This window comes from Lagopus muta, chromosome 1 (genome assembly GCF_023343835.1).
Source record: "Lagopus muta isolate bLagMut1 chromosome 1, bLagMut1 primary, whole genome shotgun sequence".
In the NCBI taxonomy this organism is placed as follows: Eukaryota; Metazoa; Chordata; class Aves; order Galliformes; family Phasianidae; genus Lagopus; species Lagopus muta.
This window is the reverse complement of record NC_064433.1, coordinates 61,154,951-61,175,844: the sequence shown is the minus strand read 5'-3', so window position 1 is coordinate 61,175,844 and position 20,894 is coordinate 61,154,951. Positions and strand designations below refer to the sequence as shown.

General features: G+C 38.0%; 1 protein-coding gene across 5 annotated transcripts in view; it reads left to right on the top strand.

Moving 5' to 3' along the window:
* The window catches only part of MICAL3 (microtubule associated monooxygenase, calponin and LIM domain containing 3), a 140,372-nt gene that overhangs the window by 45,714 nt on the left and 73,764 nt on the right, over positions 1-20,894 (top strand). For 4 of the 5 annotated variants that reach the window (XM_048934196.1, XM_048934192.1, XM_048934193.1 and 1 more), the window contains exons 8-21: positions 188-445; positions 1,002-1,117; positions 2,256-2,382; positions 2,836-2,929; positions 4,004-4,151; positions 4,902-5,098; positions 5,982-6,094; positions 6,521-6,583; positions 7,299-7,472; positions 8,593-8,685; positions 13,800-13,895; positions 16,011-16,067; positions 17,857-17,961; positions 20,523-20,630. In XM_048934196.1, coding sequence (XP_048790153.1) covers positions 188-445; positions 1,002-1,117; positions 2,256-2,382; positions 2,836-2,929; positions 4,004-4,151; positions 4,902-5,098; positions 5,982-6,094; positions 6,521-6,583; positions 7,299-7,472; positions 8,593-8,685; positions 13,800-13,895; positions 16,011-16,067; positions 17,857-17,961; positions 20,523-20,630 — 1,749 coding nt within the window. The remainder of the gene's footprint in view (positions 1-187; positions 446-1,001; positions 1,118-2,255; positions 2,383-2,835; positions 2,930-4,003; positions 4,152-4,901; positions 5,099-5,981; positions 6,095-6,520; positions 6,584-7,298; positions 7,473-8,592; positions 8,686-13,799; positions 13,896-16,010; positions 16,068-17,856; positions 17,962-20,522; positions 20,631-20,894) is intronic. The other variant, XM_048934197.1, reaches the window with a different exon arrangement.

Genomic DNA, 20,894 nt, shown 5'->3' with positions numbered 1-20,894 from the left:
ACACTCAGAAATGCCAGTAGTATTTACAGATTTTTTTGTCCAACTTATACACATTGCTAGAATGTAAGAATGAAAGGGCAGACCTTTATCAGTGGATTTGCATATAATTTCATGCCCACTTTTATATATATATATATACAACCTTGTGGATTTGGCTGTCTCACTTTTACTTGCCTCTCTTTGTCAGGATTATGCTGATACGGAATTATTACTCTCACGGGAGAACGTGGACCAGGAAGCTTTGCTAAACTATGCCAGAGAAGCAGCTGACTTTTCCACTAATCAGCAGCTGCCGTCACTGGACTTCGCCATCAACCACTACGGGCAGCCAGATGTGGCAATGTTTGACTTCACGTGCATGTATGCATCAGAGAATGCAGCGCTGGTGCGAGAGCAGAACGGCCACCAGTTACTTGTGGCACTGGTTGGGGACAGTCTCTTGGAGGTTTGTCTTTTAGACTTATCGAAGCATAAGTACAAACCATTGCACCTATCACTGAAATATGCGCTGCCTATAGGACAGTTATTATGAGGTGTGCTGCTGTTTATTGTGTAACAAAGTAAGAGATTTGTATGAAGAGTAGGAGTCCTGGGAAAACAGAATGTTTAGTATGGAAACAATCTTGCTTAAGAAAATACATGCAGAAATGTCTCTGAAATTATATCTGTTCCATGTGCTTCTTATTGAGGCAATTACACTCTGTATGGGAACCTACTCTAAGCCTGCTAATAATTAGCATTTTATAGTTGGTTAAAAAGTACAGTATTGAAAAGTAGCTTTTAAGGCACTCTAGACAATGAACTGTTGTTGGAAATAGAGGAGAGTTTGGCTATGATGCGTCTGGCTTCCTTGAGCCCAGTGGGAGTAGAGCTTTAAGCTAATTACCGAGCTAAAATTTCGCAGCAGATTATTCCCTGACTATATTCTTGATATTAATTTAAAGCTTTCCCTAACTGATGCTTTTTCTTTCTTGTCTCCTTTTTGTAAACTATAATATTAGCCATTTTGGCCAATGGGAACTGGAATAGCGAGAGGATTTTTAGCTGCAATGGACTCTGCTTGGATGGTACGAAGTTGGTCACTCGGAGCAAGTCCTTTGGAAGTTCTTGCAGAGAGGTAATAGAAAAAAATGCTTACATTTTGAGTTGTAATCTAATCCTCCAACATCTTGTCATTTATTCTAGTTCCTTCTAGTACAAATACATAGATAAAATATGAGATACAGATTCCTGCTGTTTTTAGAGAGTGCTTGTAGCTATAACTGAATTAAAGAAAAATGTCCATAGCAGCTGATAAACTGAAGTATATTAATAGAAGAAAAATAAATGTTGCAGCTGTTCTTGGTCCTAGTGATACAAAACTGATTAGGTGTAGAGTCTCTTCTTGGTGTTACTGGTAACATAGAGAAAGTGAGCCTAACTTACTGTCACCAGAATTGCAATAGCAAACCAGATGAAGGTGCCTTTAAAAAGAGTAATAAAAAAATTTTCTCTCCCTTCTTATCTTGTAAATATCTTTTACAATTTTCTCTCAAAGAAGCTGTGACCTGTTTTTTATTTCAGATAATTATTCACTTTGTTTCACGTGAGCCAAAAAATGTCTTTTTTTCTTTCTTTGGAGTATCATGTTCTTGATGTTTTTATCATCTTTTGGTGAGACTTGTTCTGGTGACATAAGGTCATTGCTTAGAATCAGAACTTGAGTGTTTAAAAAATGGAGTTTAAGCAATGTGTAAGAACCTATTTTAAACAACTGCAACTTCTATTAGGAGCTGTAGCATAAATTTTTAAACTCCATGCTAAATATTTAATATTTTGCTTTTTTAATTTTGAGAAATGGTGAAGTTAATCATGTTTCAGTTGTTGCCAGATATTATTAGACATTTGCAGAGAGCAATAAGATCCCTATTCAGCCTTCTTTCCTCCACGCTGGCCAAATCCACTTTCCTTGGCCTCTCCCCACAGGCTGAGTACTGCAGTCCCCTTGGTAGGACTTCTTTCTGAGTCATTTTCAGAGTGTCAATGTTTTCCTGTACTGGGGAACCCCTTTAGTTGTGGTCAGTGTATTATTTTCTTCTTTCCTTCTGATTTTTGGAGTTGTATTATATTGCAAATTTAAATATACACATAAGAATTCTTAGCTATTGAAGTTTTTTCTCTCCAGAATTGATTTAGCAGTACTAATAGTGTTGCATCTTTTCTATTAAAAAAAACTCAACGAACACAAAATAAAAAGATTATTCTTTTTTTCCAAGGGAAAGCATTTATAGACTACTGCCTCAGACCACCCCTGAGAATGTGAGTAAAAACTTCAGCCATTATAGCATTGATCCAGCCACTCGGTATCCCAATATCAACGTCAACTTCTTGCGACCACAGCAGGTAACTGGAGAGAAGTGATGCTTCTGAATGTTTGTATTCTGCACTGTCTTTTCTTAGGTGAAACTGTGCTAGTATTTTAGGGATAATGACCTGACTGGTGGTAGAACTTGGAAGCAGTGAAATGCAGAGTTGACCTCTTTACTAAATTCCTATTTTGTTCAGAGTTTTGAAGTCTTAAAAGTGTGCTTTTAATTCAGTTGTATTTTTGATTTTGCCTGCATTTTCTAGTGCCAGTTTATGATTGCAATCTTGTACCCACTGAGCAGCATCAGTCAGCTAGACTGTTCAGTACTGACAAGTTGTTCCTTGTTTGGGACTTCTTGGGCTAGAGATTTCTGTTACATAGAAATACTTGTTCTTTTGCCTTGGGATAGCTGCTGCTCATCCTGCTCTTTTCTGTATCCATTGGGTACGCAGTGTGTTGGTAACTTGTAATTTTCTGTATCATTTTAGGTACGCCACTTGTATAATACAGGAGATTTGAAAGACATACACCTGGAAATAGAGAATTTTGTGAACTCCAGGACGCCAAAGCTGACTCGGAATGGTAGGCCTGGTTACTGCTCCATTCCTTCTGGTATTCAGACGCCGCTTCAGTGCAGTGCACGTAGAGTAACAGGGCTGTGCTGTATTGTTTAGCCAGCTTCTTTTGGTTTAGATAAAGCAATTATTTTGTCAAAAATCTGATTATTTTTTTCTAGTCATTCAAGTTTCAATTAACATGCAAATATACTTTTATTTGCCTAATTTCCCTCCTTTATAACGCTGTTAAAATTTTAGAGCATATTTCCTTATACAAGCATTTTTCTTCATGTCTTTTATCCTATAAGAATATCCTTACTATAGAGCAGAAGGCTATTCTGAATTCACTCTAATCATAAACCCAAAATTCTAATAAAAATAACAGAAGGTATGTCTATTACAGTCTTTCATGGTCATATTTTTCTTTAGTTAATCTCATCTCCTAGCTTAATTAAGTGAAACATCACTTTACTTGCATTATTCTATCCAGATGGTGTTTGGGGACTCCCTCAATAGTGCTTTGCTACTGAGCTTCTTTTCACTGCTCAAAATCTACGTAGTCTTTAGATATGTTCTTTGGCCTGCAACCATATCCCTTTGGGCAGTAATCTTGTCAGATCATGCAGTAAGGCAAGGTCAAAATAGGTCAGTACTTCTAATGGAAAACTTTCAATAGAAAAGAAAGAGTTGCAAAGGTACTTTTGCAGTTCCTCCATTAGAAACACTGTATCTGGGCTTCAGAGAATATTGTACTGCTTTATAGTCTTTAGGTTGTGTTTAAAACAAGCCTTTGTGATTTTTTTTTTTTTTTTTTTTTTTTTTTTTATAATTATTTGGGCTTTTTTAGGGCGACTTATAAGTCAAGTTATAACTTTGGTAGATACTTTTTAGTGAATGATAAATCCTTTCTTGCATCTAAATTAGATGCAATAGTCTTTAAAAAAATACTACTGTTTAGTTGTGTCCCATGCTGCCCATTGTAGAAGGAGCTTATGCATTGCATGAAAGTTTTATTTGTTGATTTCTATTTTTTATGATGTAGTTAGAATTCAGAAAAGAGATTTTGTGTATTTCTACTTAACAGCATGATTTCTTACAGAGTCTGTAGCTCGCTCTAGTAAATTGCTCAGTTGGTGCCAGAGGCAGACAGATGGGTATGCTGGTGTAAATGTGACAGATCTCACGATGTCATGGAAGAGTGGCTTAGCTTTGTGTGCCATTATCCACAGATACCGTCCAGACTTAATGTAAGTAATTTGCTCTTTTGAAGATTTGGGGAGAGTAGAACGGTATTTATTTCAAACTAGTTTATTTCAAACTAGTACTACTGAGACTGAGGCAATGCGTTTGTGACTAATAAAGAAATGGATTGAAATGAATTCAATTAAGCTTGATGGAAGCTAATGTACAAGTGATTCACCAGCGGAGTGGAAGGTTGTAATAGCTTAATGAATATGAAGGTAAACATGTTGTCATTTTCCTTTATGGATGATTTGACATAATGAAAGTTCAAATTGGTACAGACTAGAATGCTTTATTGTCAGAAAAACTCTTCTCTCTGTGGAATTAGGAACAGTTGATGGGTTCAGTAAAACTTCTAGTGAACAAGTCTCTACACAGGCCTTCATAATCTCCTTTTTGACAGTAACTCTTTTTAAAGTTGAGGCTGCCCCTTATAGAAGTAGTGACTCACTGTCTGAACAGAGGTTGTGCCTGTAAACTCTGTAGTGGGTAAAATAGCTACCCCATTCTAGAACGGGAGAGCACTGGCTGGCAGAGGTACCAGTAGGTCCTTTAAAAGGGAAAAAAGATATTCTTTATTAAAAGAGTAACAAATGAAAAAAGAGAAAGTTTGAGAAAAGTTCATCAACTCTACAATACAAAATAATTTGTTGGCAAGTAAATTTGAGAGATTTAAAAAAAAAACAACACCTGAATCCTTTCAGAAGACTGGTTTCCACTTGATTCATTGCACACCCTCTTCCTGCCTGTTGCAGAGACTTTGATTCTTTGGATGAACACAATGTGGAGAAGAATAACCAGCTGGCCTTTGACATTGCTGAAAAAGAGTTTGGAATATCTCCCATTATGACTGGAAAGGAAATGGCATCTGTCGGGGAACCAGATAAACTCTCCATGGTGATGTACCTCACGCAGTTCTATGAGATGTTCAAAGACACCATCCCTTCTAGTGGTAAGGAATTTGGTGCAGGTCTATGATCTTTAAAGACAGCTGCAGAATTAATATGTCTTATTTTCATGCTTTTTCCACGTAAGCGTATAACTTGTTACTTGCTAACTTTATGTAACAAAAAGTTACCTTCTTATTGTTGGTATCGTTATTGCTGCTAACCATGTTAGCAATATCAGGAGCAAAACAAGGAATTAATAAATTCAAACTAATGTCCTCATAAGTTTAAGATCACGTCAGTGCTACTAGGCAACTTCTCTGCTTTCTTGCTGTTATTAGGGGTTCATCAGTCTTCATTAATGTGAGATGCCTTGTTAGTAATTTTTTAGTAGGTAATTCCAAATTCTGGCCAAGGTTTATAGCTTTTATTTACCATCCATGAATGGTGAGAGTAACTCCAGGCCAATGAGAGGCAGGAATGAAAGACAGATTATAACTGAAGAATGTAATTGCCTAACAGAAGCAAAAATTGTCCATCTCTAAGTCTTAATAATGCAGTAATTTTTTTGTTTGTTTGTTTTGTTGGTTGTTTTTTTTTTTTCGTTTTTTTTTTTTCTTTTTTTTTGTTATTGATGATCTTATAATTTCCTAAGATATTCAAGTATATAATTCTGGTGAAAAAAAGATGTGTTTAATAGCCTTTAAAAAATATAGTGTGTTATCGATTAGGAATTATTTCCAAAACTCTGAACTCATTCTATTAATACTGATGACGATGATGCTCTTCAAATATGAAACTGAACAAACACAATATTCTGGGTCATTACAAAACCTAGAGGGAGAATTGATTTTGGCAAAATGAAGAAAGCATTATGTTATGTATTTAATAACAGCACTTCAGAAATAATTTCTTGGCATTCCTTCTCCGACCTGTTCCTCCTTACAGATAGTGTGGATCTGAATGCAGAAGAAAAGGCCGCCCTAATTGCCAGTACCAAATCTCCAATCTCTTTTCTCAGTAAACTGGGACAAAGTATATCTCGGAAACGCACTCCAAAGGTAACCATGACAGAAATGAATATGTCTGTCTGTCTGCCATGTATTTTCCAAAAACCAGATGTTCATCAGCTCTTGACAATACATGACTTTTATAATTGCAGAATTACATTGGTAATGTGCATTCTCAGTTTGTGATATACTTCAGTCTTAAAATCTTGGCTTTTTGGAGGAATTTGGGGATATGCTTCAATCAGGTAGACTTTCCAATATGAATGCTAGAAATCCCTAAGGAGAATAAAGGGAAAAACAAACAAACAAAAGCAAACAAACAGAAGCAGCAACAACAAACCCTTTCCTTAAACAGATGGAGAATGACCTTAGAGAATTAATTAGTTGTGTTGCAAAGCTTAAGCGCACTGATGACATTTTCCTCAGGCTAGAAATATACAAGAGTCTTTATCCTTGTTTTCCTTCCTCTATTTTCAGGACAAAAAAGAAAAGGAATTGGACGGTGCAGGAAAGAGGAGGAAAACCAGCCAATCTGAGGATGTAAGTATTACAATGAGAAGGGTGTAAAGAAGAAAAATATATATGGTACATTCTTCATTCTCATTTAAATCCTTTTGTTTTCTATAACCAGGTAGGCCTTACTTGAGAATTTCTAAATTAAAATTCTTCAAAGGTTATTCTTTGTTCTATTTGTAGGGAAAATACTTTATTGATGTTTACGAGAATACACTAGAAACGAAATGTGCATTTCCTTCATTTTCTATTTTTACTGCAGTTTACTTTGATTTGATGAGTGCACCAAGAATAAAACTTCATTTAGTAAAGCCATTCAGGAATCGGAAGTTTCATTCATATTTGATCTGTAGTCTCAGTTAGTGCAAAATGCATACATATCCAGTATGCTTCACAAGGTAGTCCTTCAGATCAAGTGCTTGTAGCCGAACAGGTATAAATGAGCTAAAATTGAATGCTTGGAATTGTCAGTAAAGTTGTGATGATATCCATTTGCTTTATGTCAGTAGATTTATGAGGGTGTTTGGTGTCTTTGGTAGGTAAATGTATCAAGTAAGGTTGGAAAAATGAGAAAAGTTTATCAGAGCTTTTGATGGTATACCAAAGAAAATTAAAATGCAAGCTTTTAAGTGCAGAGTGGCAGATTTATTTCCTACAGCCTAGAAACCTAGTACAGCAAAGAGGAAGAGTGGAAAAGGTGATTCGGATGTACTCGTTAAATGTTGATCTCACTGACTGATAGGAGGACATTCCTCGAAGCTACAGAGAAGAAAGGCCTACATTGGTGAGTGCCCTGACAGAGAGGAGAATTGATGCTGCCATTGGGAATCAGAACAAAGTCAAGTCCATGGCAACCCAGCTTCTGGCCAAGTTTGAGGAGAATGCACCGGTACAGTCCTCAACATTACGAAGACAGGTAGGAGATGGTCAATAAATCCTCGTATTTTGAAATCATGATAGAAAATCGTGAGTAATAACATGCATTCCTCAAGACTGGATGCTAGTGGTGCCCTTCTACTGCAAAGGCTCCCCTAGGGAGGAGTGAAGGTTACTCCATAGAGAAAAAAATTAAATTTAGGAGTATGAGATAGTGAACTTAAAGTCCACTTCCTTGTTACTGCCAGTATGTTTTATAATCTCTTTCAAAAATATCTTACAAGTAATTAGGTTTTTTTGTAACTGCTATTGCTGATGGAAAAGCTGTCCAGGAAAATCCCATTTCTAACCTTTAAGAATTCTAATTTAGTTTCTAATTTGAAGATTTTCATTATCAGGTTGTGTGTTTATGCTTGTGAACTGTGATTAAGTTTTCTACCTGTACATAAGCATAGCAGGTAAATACCTGGGAGGTTCTTCACAATCAGAATATTTATATCAATTCAAATGAGGCTTTCTGACGACTGCTGGTTATTCAGTACAGTATCTGAACTGCTGCAACGGCAAGGTAGTCATATCTGAAGTTATGTTGAGTCACTTCAAGACACTGCTAGCAGTGCAGCGTCAGCAGTATAAGGCTCAGTATGGTTTAAGTGCCTGAGTTCTTGCTCTAATGGTTACTTCATCTTAATAGCTTGTGTCGAACTCTGAGCTGCTGTGGCCAGATTGTGAATGGGATCTTATCTAACTACTTTAAGTTGAATTTATGTATACATATGCTACATTGCATACCACTGTTAGTAGCAGAAATAATCTCAAAATGGTGACATTTATCCTATTGCTTACCAGTAAAATGTTTCCTTAGCCACTGCATGCTGTCTTGAATAACCAGGCTGAATTGAAGAAACAATGAAAACAAAGGGCAGGTCCAAAAAATGTGCATTTCCCCCTCCTTTTTTTTTTTTTTTTTTTTTTTAAATGTCTTCTCCCTTTTCATATATGACTTGCTAAATGAATTCTCCCCTACCCTCTTTTTTTTTTTTCTTAAATGTTTGTCTGTCTGATTGTATCTCCCATTTCTTTGGCTTTCTTCAAATTTTTGTTGCTGTTGTATCATTCCCCCTTGCTCCCAACCCACTTGCCCTGCAACCTGCATGCAGCAACCTGTCCTGCCTTATCAAGAACGCGTTCACAATCAACCATCCAGCAGACGAGAGCAGGGCCGTCTAGCTCCTATACCCCAGTGGAAACAGGTAAAGAAATTGATTGAATATGATCTGTTGCCTGGACCCAATGCCAGCTCTCACTGTCCTTTTTTTAAATCAATCCTTTTCCAGCAAAACCAATCTTTATAATGCAAGTCTCTTATTTTTAACAGTTTCATTTATTATGAATAAAATCAAAGCCTGCCTGTTATGTTTGTTCTAGCTTTCTAGGGCTTCAGTGGTTGTTTCATAAGAAACTTTGCCTGCAGATGTTGTATTGTCTGAGATATTTCTTTATTATTCTTGTGGAAAATAATAGAGAGTATGTAGGCAGTTATTGCAGCCAGCGAGATTAAAAGTGTTGTGGAATCTGTAATTATTGAAGCTTGTCATTAGTATAAAAAGTAAAATTGGTTATTAGTTTTTCTATTCACGTGAAATCCTACATGTTTGCCAGTTAGAAGAGATTTTTCAGTTACTGTGGATTCCCTTTCTTTGTGACCCAGCTTTCCTTGCCACTTTATCATCTTTATTGTGTTGCAAACTCCCTTAGTACTGTAGATTAAGTGTATTTTAGACTTTCTGCCACACAGAGTGACAGAACATGGATCAAGAGAAGAAAAATCAATAGGTATCGTATTTTATTTTTTCTCTGGTGTGTTTTGACTCACTGTCATTACTTGGGGTTTTTTTTTTCAGCAGCACAATTCAAATGGAAGGCTTGTGACAGTCAGTCTTGTCAGGCAAACAGGATACCTATCTTACTGCTTCCTCTGCTTCCATCTTTCCCTGTGAAAATCACACTCTCTTGTTTCTTTAGAGTGCTGAGATATATTTTTCTAGTAGTCATAATTTAGACAAGCACCTGTTTCTTTCTAGTTGCAATTTAATCAGTGCGTACTATGGAGTCAAGAGGAAGAAATCAACACTACTTTGGAAGTCGACTTTTCTGCATGTTTTTGGATTCATGATATACTTTATGCTTAAGGTATTCAGTGCAAGTAGTGCTTCATGTCATGGCCAGTGCCAAGATTTCTTTTCAGCACTATCATCTAGAAGATTTTTTTCCAGAGAAGACTCAAAGCAGGAGAATTGTTGTCATTAGGACTGTCTTAAAAATGTCGACATTATGTTTAGTTTTCCTGACTTGTTTATTCTTCTACCTTCTCTTCAAAATTTCCTTTATAATCTAATGAGTATTTTCAAGTGGCTCATCATCCATGATTAAGTCAGATTTTAGGAGTGCATCTCCATATAGGGGAGAAATGGTGGAGAAGACTTGTAGACAGCTATACAATACCAGTATAGTTGATGAGCGCTGCTTGTGGTGCCCTCTACCTTACAATAAAAGGGAAACTGAATTGCATTGGTTGTATTTCTCAGTTCAGATGAATTAAGATTTGTGCTTTTGTACTTGGGGAAGATCCCATCCCTGCAGCCTTGAGAGCTGTATTTGAACCTACTGTTTAAACTTTATGAAGGCCTTGTAATCTAGTCTTTACGATGAAACACAGAAGTTCTTATTGTCTTCCTTTTGTAACTGATCAAAAAGGACAAACTTCTGTTTCTCATTTTTATGATGATGATTCTCTTCTCAAAAGTAGTTTATTCTTGGTTTTGTTCTTGTTTAGAACTATACAGTTCATTGAAAAGGAGAGAAAGAAGTCCTCTGGTCTCCCTCAACATTGATAGACATCTCCATGTACATGGCAATGTAGGGCAGATCCTTGAAAAAAACTATTTAATTATTGTACTTTCCAAGAGCTTCTTTTTATTTAACAGGATGTTGTCAGCTGTCTTTGGGTACTTTTCCACTCACGACTGCTTCTGAAGTATTTGCTTAATCTTACCTCAGTGAGCTCTAGTGTGTCAACAGAAGTTGGTTGATTCTTGGTGCAGAGTTCATGCTGGATTTTGCAGTGGTTTTCATCTGACAGTGAAATGTGAAAGAGTAAAAGTGGATCTCCTAGGTGCACAGTCTGCAAAATTAGGATCGAAGAAACAGTTCATGTCCCTATTCCAGAGGTACCTTAGGACTTTTGGGGAAATGAAGAACATCTCTTTTCTCTATCCAAAAGCCTTTGGAACTGTTTATTCTGGACTCATGGGAGATCAGGAGAGGCTAGAAGCCATCCAGTGAACCAAATAGCCAGTTTTGCTAAGTTGGGGCAGAAATCCATCCTGCAGGAAGTTGTTGTTGAAGCAGTGCTTCAGCTGACTGCTGAGAGTGCTAATTCTAGTTGCTTAGGCGTGTGGAATCTGATAGCTGTGAGACTGCGTTACTACAGTACTGGAACAGCCTTCTATGGTAACATTAAGCACTAGTTACAAAGCTATTCCCTGCACCACAGATCACCAGCAGTGGAATTGGTGCTGGATGCCTGTACGTGTTGTGGAGATGCTGTAATGGAGTGGTATGGCTCCTGACAAACTCTTCAGGAAACATTTGTGTTTGCTGTGAAGAGCTGATTTAGGAAGAGCTGCTCATGAAGGTATGGGAGAGGGTTCTCTTGTTTGGCACAGGTATCAAGAGTTCAGAAGCAGAATCTTCCTTCAGTGAGTCCGCATAACGTATCACATAGTGGAAGCCTTCTATTGAGGAGTCTTTTGAACAGGAGCAAAGTAGTTTTCAAGGAGACAAAGTAGTGACCTGCTTTTGAGGGAAACAACTAATTGCCTAATATTCTTGGCCACAGGCGGGGTGATGTTGAGGTCCTAAGGGGTTCTTGGGAGAAGGGCAGTTTCCTATGCTGTGATTGATAGGGTTGGTCCTGCATCTTGGACCACCTGTTCTGATGAAGGATTTGCACCTGCCATGGGCTATGATCTGCCAATGGCTGACAGATGAATTTTCTTAGCTGTACTTGCTTATCAGTAAGTCTAAGATCTTGCTTTGCTTTGGAGTTAAAAGAGTTATCAGACCAGCAATGCAATCAGATCATAATGCAGAGTGTTTCTGGGTGTTTTGTAGAGCTAGGATAGGGTGGCTTGGTTTTTTTAACAATTTTAACAGAATTCTGTTAAAAGTCCTGGCAGAATCTATTCTGAAGCAGTTTTTACTTTCATCACAAGACTTTCTTGCTATCTCTCTTTGAAACGCATAACCTTGAAACATTAGAAACCTCTTCAGTCTGCTTCTGTGCATTCAGTGTGGCCTGCATTTTCCTCATGAAGTGGACTGCAGCATTTTCTTTGTTGAACTATACATTGAGAATGTTCATCTGTATTGTCAAAGCTTGTTCACGGTATTAGGAGCACCTCAGCAGCACCTAGTAATGAATTGAGATAGTGTTTGTGCACGTGCACAGTAGAAATCTGAGGAAGTTTTTTTAAGGGATGTATGTTCATATAAAGTCTGGATTGTGTTTTATGGTATGGTGGTTAATCTCAAATTAACTCCTTGCTGTACAGAAATTTCTTCCATATTGTGTACTATTGCTTTCCATTTTTACTGCTTTGGGGCAGTCATGTTTTTTGAGCTTCTCATCTGGGATCATGAAGCCATGTAGTCTATCCAGAAGAATATATGACTGCTTGAGTATGGTATGGGAAATTAGCCCATTAAACTGAATCTTGTCCTAATTTTCCAGTTTCAGCAATTTTCTGCCAGTTTCAGAGATGTCCTCACAACAAGAAGAGTGTAATGCACAAGCTGAAATCACTGATGTGTGCAAAGACATCTGATGTGTTGCTTGTAAGACAGAAACCACATGCTGTATAATGCAGATCTCTTCTGCCTCTGGAGGTCTGATGCTTGTTCTTTCGAGGTGGTTCCCTGAAATGCGAAACGCTTCTCAGTAGCTCTGTTATAATTGTGATCTTTGAAGACATGTAGTGAATGAAATGGCCGCAGTCAGCTGGAGCTGAAATCTCAGCAGAAGAGAGCTTACATTACCAATACTGTTTTTCCTAATTAATTTCTCATTTGAATATGTTGATATGTTTTTGTTTCCTCATTCCTATAGCCATCTTTGTATTTGCATGCTCAAGAATGGATCTTCCATCCTGTATAATGCTATATACTGTGATCTGTTGTGGAAAATTACACAACCCTGTGAATATACTGAAATCTGAAATGCAGACTAGGCTGTTGTTAGATGACAGTCTACAAACAGCTGTAGTGGTTGAAAATGTTGCCAGCCTTTCTGCTTGAAATTAGTGCCTTCAAGGCTGAGCGTGTAAATGTTCCTCATCCACTTCAGTGCAAAGTCACGTGGCTTAGTTTTAAGCTGCTTGTAGCATCTGTTTGAATTAGAATTTACTTTTTTGCTGAAGGGGAAGAGAACACCCAAAAGATGTTCATGCCAGCCCAGCTGTCAGGACCATAATGAACATCCATATATTTTTAGACAGCATGCTGTTTCTTTAAAAGCTATGTAACAGTGGTTCCAGGTACACAAGTTTTTTTTTGTTTTTGTTTTTTTTCAGTGCAACAATTACCAGATTTGCTCTGGTAGAAAGAATAGGCAGAAGATGTGTTAAAAGACTATCCATAAGAATGACATAAAGAACTATGAAGGCAATTTCTTATGGTGTAAAAAAATGAGGACATACCTGCATTGTGCAGTCTTCAAATTACTAGCTGTGTACATATTGCCTTTAAAGCAGCAATATTTCTGTTCTAGTAGGATGGCAAAGCGCAGTTCGGTTTACCTGAGATGGTTTAATATCTGTAAGGCAGAGAAGATGGATGTGAAGCTGAGAACAGAGCACTGTGACTTGAATTATGTTGCTAATGAACTGCAAGCAGACTAATTAAGTCAACACAGTGGATATTTTTAAACTCTGCAGAGCACAGCAATAAGTAGTTCTTTTTGTGAAGCAAAAAGTGCAGTCCAATTCCGCTGTTGAGAGTTCCAAGTTGTACATTTGTCTGTGAGTCAGAAACGGTTGGTTTAGTTGGTTATTGCTGTGACTACACGTTTATTGGCTGTCTGCAGAAGATTCTGCCAAACAGACGTGATCGTGTGAATACAGGAGAAAAATCTACCTCTTTCAACTTTGGTAAAACTGGCTTTAGATCATTGGTAAGAGGTGTGAGCAGAAGATTGCAGTCTCTCAGCTTATGCATTCTGGCCTGTCCTCCCAAAGTCAATGAATGGAAATGTTAGCTTTCCTGCCATTATTACGATTTTTTATTTCTTTTTCTTTTTTAAAAAAAGATGAGGAGTAAGGAACGTTGTCGGACCTGCCCCAAAAAAGTGATCATGCTCTCTTCTTCCACTCCACCTTCCTCTCCACCGTATCCCAGACTGCAGGTGATTCCCTCTGCATGCTCTGTCCCTCTCTCTTCATTACTGCTTGTACAAGTGACTAAATCAATTACCAGAGATCCCATTTATAAATACATTTCCAATTTTCCTTTTCTCGTATGTAGATAAGGCTTCATCAAACTCTTATATTAGACACACTTTATAGTGTGATCTCACTATTATCTGATGCACTGGAGATTCTGAGATTTCACTGTAGGGTAATTGGTAATCACAGTAGCCTTCTTCAGTTTTGACTTGAAGCAAGGTAGAAGTGAAATTGAAGGGTCAAGTCTACCCTTAAAGTGTATACATGCTGCTTAGAAATTCAACGGATTGCTTCTGTCTTAGCAAAAATTCCTTTTTTCTACACAGAAGTTAAATCTTTTTGGAGTAATTCAGAGATGGAAAGTGCAAGTTTTCTCCATCTCTGCTTTTTGTTTATACAAGTGTGAGTGAGAATTTCCTCTTTTATCCATGGAAGTCTTTTAAGTTTACTTGTATGAAGTGCTTTTTTGAACTGTTGTGCATATGCCTGATGTGATCCTTCTGTTTCCCCCACATTCAGTCCTTTGTCTCAAGAAGACTTTGCATTCTGTCTGTCTTAGTCTGGATTCAGTGTAAGCCTTATTCTGCACACAGCATATACATGTGCAGCCGTGTGTACACGTGTATTTGTCTTTCTAGTTAAATATTACCTGAAATCTTTAAATGCCTGTTTGTTTGTTGTACACAGTCATCCTGCTTCTTTCAGTTGTATCTATTTTTGTTTCATTTTCTTTCCTACTGCAGTAATAAATCCCACTCCTTCCTCAACCTTGAACTAATCTTTAGGTGATAAAAAGGCAGCTGCAGTTCCCAAGACATCCCATACATTCAGTAGACATTACACAAGTAAATTTCTCTGGAGATTGATAATGTTTCTTTTCTGTTTGCCTATCAACCCTATAAACACATGTCACCTTTAAGGAAAGTAGAGAAGGGTCATTTCTTTCTGACCCATACGTGCTCTGCCACCTCTCCTGTATGAGACTGTGCACCCACAAGACGAATCAGGGCTGCTTGTTGATCTGATTTAAAACTGTCTTAACAAAAAAAAATAATTGTTTTTTTGGCACCCTGTGGACAGTGTGGTGCAAGGAAGGGTTCAGGGGCGCACATCTGGGTAGAATGGGCAAAATCCACAGCTAAGCTGGATTGACTGTAATGGGGAATTGTATTATTATTAGCTATTGTGGTAGCTAGCAGTCTTCCTCTTGTCAAAGTCTTTTTAAGATTTTATGAGAAAACAGCAGTTTTTCCCTAAGTTTGCAGATAGAAAAGTGAAGGCAGTGGTGATATTTACCTTTCAAACTATTAGAGGGCAATCATTTTCCACATGAAAAAAGGAGCTTTCAGTAACTGAGCCTTTAGCTGTCTCCCCTCCCTCTCTTCTCCAAGTGTTTTGTTTGTCCTGTCTTTCACTTGCCTAGTTCAGTCATGAGAATTTACTGCTACTGGGGTCCAAATATGTTTTCACTATTTTCTGTGTTGTGTCCCATAGGAAAATTTTTGTGTGCCTCTTTGCTAAAAAAAAAAAAAAAAAAGAAAAAAAGTTTCCTCCTTTTAATTCTGAGGAATATATGCATCCTGTGCTACAGAGCTAATCCAGTACAGCCAGTTGATGCCTTTGCCTTTGGAGAGGTTTTTTTCCCTTTATTATTTCTCTGAAGTTGCCTTGGCCCAAGGCCTCATGACAAGTCAGGTGGATCTTTGTCCTTCTTACTCTGATGTCTTTTAAAAACTCTCTCTCTCTGCACTGCTAACGGAGTCTTTCTGCCACTTCTTTTAATCTTTTATTTACTTCTTTTGAGCTAACATCACAATATGAGTTGTACTGAGTATCTTACTATCTTTATTGCACTAACTGTGGTTAAATGAGTTAATATGAATATATAGAGACTTAAATCTTCCCTATGGGAGCCAAAATTATTATTGTCAGTTTTAGAATATCCTTCTTAATAAAATACTTATCTTTCATTATGACTTCTTTGCTGCTCACATTGTCAACAAAGTAAGATGAAGTCTATTTGACTAGGAAATTGGTCTGTGATTGTTATTAAGCTCATAATTTGTTGCCTGCAGAGATACAGGGATCCTGGTGCTGGATATCCTGGGGAGCAGAGTCCCAGACAGGAAAGGGTAAACAGCATGAACAAATGGCATGGATGCTGATGACACAATGCCGTATTGGATGTGTGCAATTCAGGAGGCAAATGTACCACGTAGTGAAACACACTTACCTAACGCTGCTGTTAACACGCTGCAACTGCAATTAAGAGTGACTATTTCTGTGTGATGTCCACATAAATGCATAACAAGCCTTCATCAGCAGTTTGCTATACGCTTTTATTTTGCCATTATTTGGCACTTGAGCTCTTCCCATTCTTTTTCTCTTACACCTCTTTATTGGAGTATGCTATGGCTGTAGCAGAACAAGAAGAATTATGTTTTGTGCTAATTCATGCGAACACAGTTGCATTGTGTTCGCTGCTTGCTTTCTGGATGGTTAAACAACTGGCATTCCATCCTGCCTCCTACAGGCCAAAGATGAGGCATTATGTAGTATGGAGACTTTGAAGCCTTCTTATTAATGGAATATTCAACAGGCTGTCTAAGCGGTTCAGTATTATGCAGAAGCATGGGAGAAGGAGAGAGAAGCATTCAAAAGAACGAGCTGATTTGAATTCATATTGGCAAATAAATTGACATTCCAGTGAAGGCTTTTAATGAATGAAGTCATAAATGATAGCCAGCTATGAAACTGTTACAACTTCAGAAATGTGCTCTACACAAAAGGCACTTGTGGGCCGAATGTTTTCTGACAGGCAGTGGAAAATGAATGAGCGTGTGTCTGCCGCGACACAGAACCCACAGCTTTATAATAGACCCTAGTTTGAGTGAAAATGATCTAGTAGAGAGGAGTAGGTGGAACTGAAAGCAGCTGAAAATAGAGAGTATTATTAATGCATTTGAATGGGAAATGCGTTTCTCACTGATTGGGTGTGAACCCAGTTTTCTGTTCCGCTTTGAAGAACAGTTAACAACATGTAGCAGCACTCTGGCTTTTTTGACAGATCAAGCCTGAGGTTTCTTCACACTCTTGTAAATCCTGCTCCATTTGCTTTTGAATGCTACAAACATATTAGCTGAAGGCTACCTGGTGTTGCAAGTAATACTCCTGCTCTGTACAGCAGGCCCCAAGCCAGGTTCCATGTTAGCAAGACTGGTACGAAGGACCAGAATAGCAGAGGTGTGAAATGTTGTGCCTGGGGTGTGCTGACATGGCAATTCAGACAAGTGCAGAAGCAGCATTGAAACTTCTGTGGTAGTTTGATTTTGCTATGCTTTGCATCCACCAGCCACTCTCGTTAACCATCCTCTCCTTGGTAAGTACGGCAATCTCTTTTTACATACTACCAGCATCTTTAAGGAGACTAATTCATTCTTTATGAAAACTGAAATCCATTACCCTAAAAATATGTGCTTCTGTGCAGAAGATCTGAGAAACACAAATACATGTGGATTTAGATGTGTAAAGGAAATCCTTGACAAAAAAAGAACTGTAATGGAATGAGTTGGTGAATCAGTTCCTTTGTGCATGATAAAGCCACATCTTGATGTAGAGGGGTGGGAGTTCTTCGGATGGTAATGCCAGAGAGCGGCTCTGTGCTTGTTGCAGCAGTGGGAGCGCTGTGAATAAGGTCTAATTCAGCTGTTTTTTTCTCCTGGCCTGGAAGGTCAACATTTAGCACTTCAATAGAATAGTAATCCAGTACACAATAGAAATGAAAACAGTCTTCAGAGGGGAGCTTCTTTCACTGCTCTGCATGTGAATTTCATACCTTTTGTCTTGCTTTCCTTTTGGGACTTCTTATTTTTTTTTTTTCCTCTGGTTTATTTACTTCCTCCCTCCTTCCTTATCTCACAGAGATCTCCTCGTTTATTTTCTGATGACCAAGTGCCTGAGAATGTTGAACAAAGGGCATGTCAGCTGGCTGCCCTCCTGGAGCCCAGGCCTGCAGCGAGGCATCAGGTGACTACAGCCCCGCTGTCTATGAGCTGCTGTACCAGTGGGTCAGTGTGGGTACTGCTGGCATCTGGGGTCACACGGCTAGAAGAGCTCACCGAAATACAGGGACCATTGCTGCGCACAGTCCCGTGGATAAAAACGAAAGAGCAAGTTTATTTTGTCTAGTATTTTTTATCAGACTAGACAGCTTTTAATAGTCTCCCTGATGAATGCTTCCGTTATCAATTCATTCTTATAATCAATAGGGTAAAAAGCAGTGTAAGCAATAGGGTAGAAAGCAGCCTCCAAGCTTCAGAGCACATGCTGAAAACGAGCTGGACTCCAGATCAAATCATCTCACAGTGCTCGTTTACCAGTCAGTTGCTCCCCAGTTTTACTTGCTGCTGGAAGCAAGAACATGTGCATTTTCCAAGCATAATTCCTGGCTCTGAAATACGACTTTTGTGCCCGTACTTCTGTATTATTATTTCCAACAACAGAGTTGGTGGCTTGTGCTGATTTTCTTTGATTCGGGTGTACACTTTTGGATTATTTTTTTGTGCTTAATTTTTTCTCCTGTTTGTCTTCTCTGGCATATGGGAGTGTGCCAATTTGAATGGTGGCTTCTTTTGTTCACATTCCTTGCCCCATTTCTGTTTTTGGTTATCCTCAGCAGCCTTTGGCAAACTGGAGAGTACTTTTAGAAAACAATCTCAACTTAAGTGATTTTTTTTTTTTTTTGCAGAATTTATGGTTTTGATTTAGCTATGCAAAATTAAACTGTCTTCTTGAGCAGGAGTATAAACAGTCCTATAACTTTTACTGGTGGATATAACTTTTCCAAGCCATCTCAAAGGGAAACATGTAACAAATAAGTCACTTTTAACTACTGTTCTTTGGGGATGCAGTCTTTGCTGATGTGATGATTAAAATAAGCAAAGCTGTTCTCCAGGAAGAGTGAACCTTTGGCTGGATTTCAGATAGGATGTCGCAGACATAGAAGAAGTGTGGGTAAGGAGACTGCTTTAAACATACCAGTATCTATTTGTTAATGGGTGACACAACTGAAGATCTCAGGCATGATCTGAGGATAGCATGCTCGTATGTGTTTCATTACTGTGTAGAAATAATGGTACAGAAGTTAGCATCTGGACCCTGACACCTACTTCCTACCTTCTTCCTGCTATCTCGCACTTTCAGGCTCTTTTTGAGGGTGGAAAAAATTAACAGTATTGCATTGCAGAGAAAAAAACCTTTATTCTGTACAGTGTAGAATTAAGGAGGAGAGAAAATATAGTGAAGATGGAGAACACAAAGTAGAGGAAAGGAAAAAGAGTGAGGCAGAGATGAAGATGGAAACGGATGTTGGAACACTGCAGACAATGACAGATTATAGTGTGGGATTTAGGGAAAGAAATTGAGAAAAAGTAGAGTACTAAGAGAAAGCTCAGGTAAAGTAATACATTTTCAGAAAAGCAATTTGATTAAATATTGATGATCTTAAGTACAGAAAATCACAGAATCACAGATTCTGTGATCAGTGTTTTAATATACTATTATATTTCTGAAAACCCACCTAGTTTTTATTGTGCTCAATAGGTTTAATCAACAAGCTAGTTTTTTCTAAGTGGCTACAAATTACTGTTTTTGTGAGTGAAGTAGCTTCATGACATTTATTTTTGTCCTTTTTGTAATGCAAAACAAAATTTTCTTTTAAAAGAAAGTCAAATATTTGAAATTTACGTATTTTTTTTCTTCCAGATAGTAATTTTAAGGAATACACAGTTCCTACCAGTACTGTCTGATACACCTCACTACCTTTTTTTTTTCCCTATTTAAATTAAGTGTATTGGAAGGTGGGCATTAGTTAGCCATAAAGGTAATGAGAAGGGTATGTTGGGAGCCCATACCTTCTTCCTCCTGTGAAGGGCCCATTTCAGAAGGATGCATATTCTCAGTTAGAGATTTGCTCTTTGCCACTTGATAAGCAAAAATAGCAGATTGCATTGTATTGTTTAATTATTTTTACTGTGGTGTTTCAAATCTGCTGCATTAAATTTTATACTGGAAATGTGGTGCTGCTTGTTGGCAACAGTTACAAGTTAATTTCTCCCACCTGGAAGGAGAGCAGGATCTTTTTTTTTTTTTGCATTTATAGTTAAAATGTAGAAGAGGTCTCATGTGGCCTGAAATAGAATCCTAGCGTCTTGAGCCAGTAATACGGAACAACAGGAGATACAGGAGCAACAGAGGAAATTGATCTGGGATCTGTGCCAGTGGCTTAGTTGGTTGGGTTACAGAAGGCTGGACATCTGTGGAAGTAGGTAACTGTTTCCAAATGGCCCTCAGTGACTTAAAACATAATAAAGGACAAATTAAGAATAACATACTCTGCCTCACTAGGGAGAAATTGAAGATGCACTGGACCTTTTTTTTTTTTTTTTCAAGTTGTCCTACAAATGTCATTAAGAATTTTTATTTTTATTTTTGTGGTGGGCAGAAGAGCCTGAATTTTTGTTTTTATTTTCACCTGGCTTTCCTTCATATCTATGTATGATTGTTGTGACTCTTATTTTATTTTTTAGCCTGAGACTGAACCGTCTCGCCGATTCTTTGTTGACCAGTGGGAGCTCTCCCTTAGCCTCCGTTCTTCTAATCGCCCTTCTTCACCTTCATCTGACTCTCTTCGACAGGTAGCATTGGCCTGAGCATTGCTAGGTGCACTCGGCTGTGTCACTTACCCCCCCCTGGGCCCATTGGCCAAGGACAAAACACAAGAGATGGCTAGGCTTGCAACACTTCACCTGCAATATGCAATGTCTGTGCATATTCATGCACAACTGAGATGCAAGCAGCCTGTGGCATAGCTTGTTGTCAACCATAAAGCAGTTTGAAACTAAATATATGTAACTTTTGGTGCAGATGTAAAAAGCTTCTGGTTTATCTTGCTCTCAAAT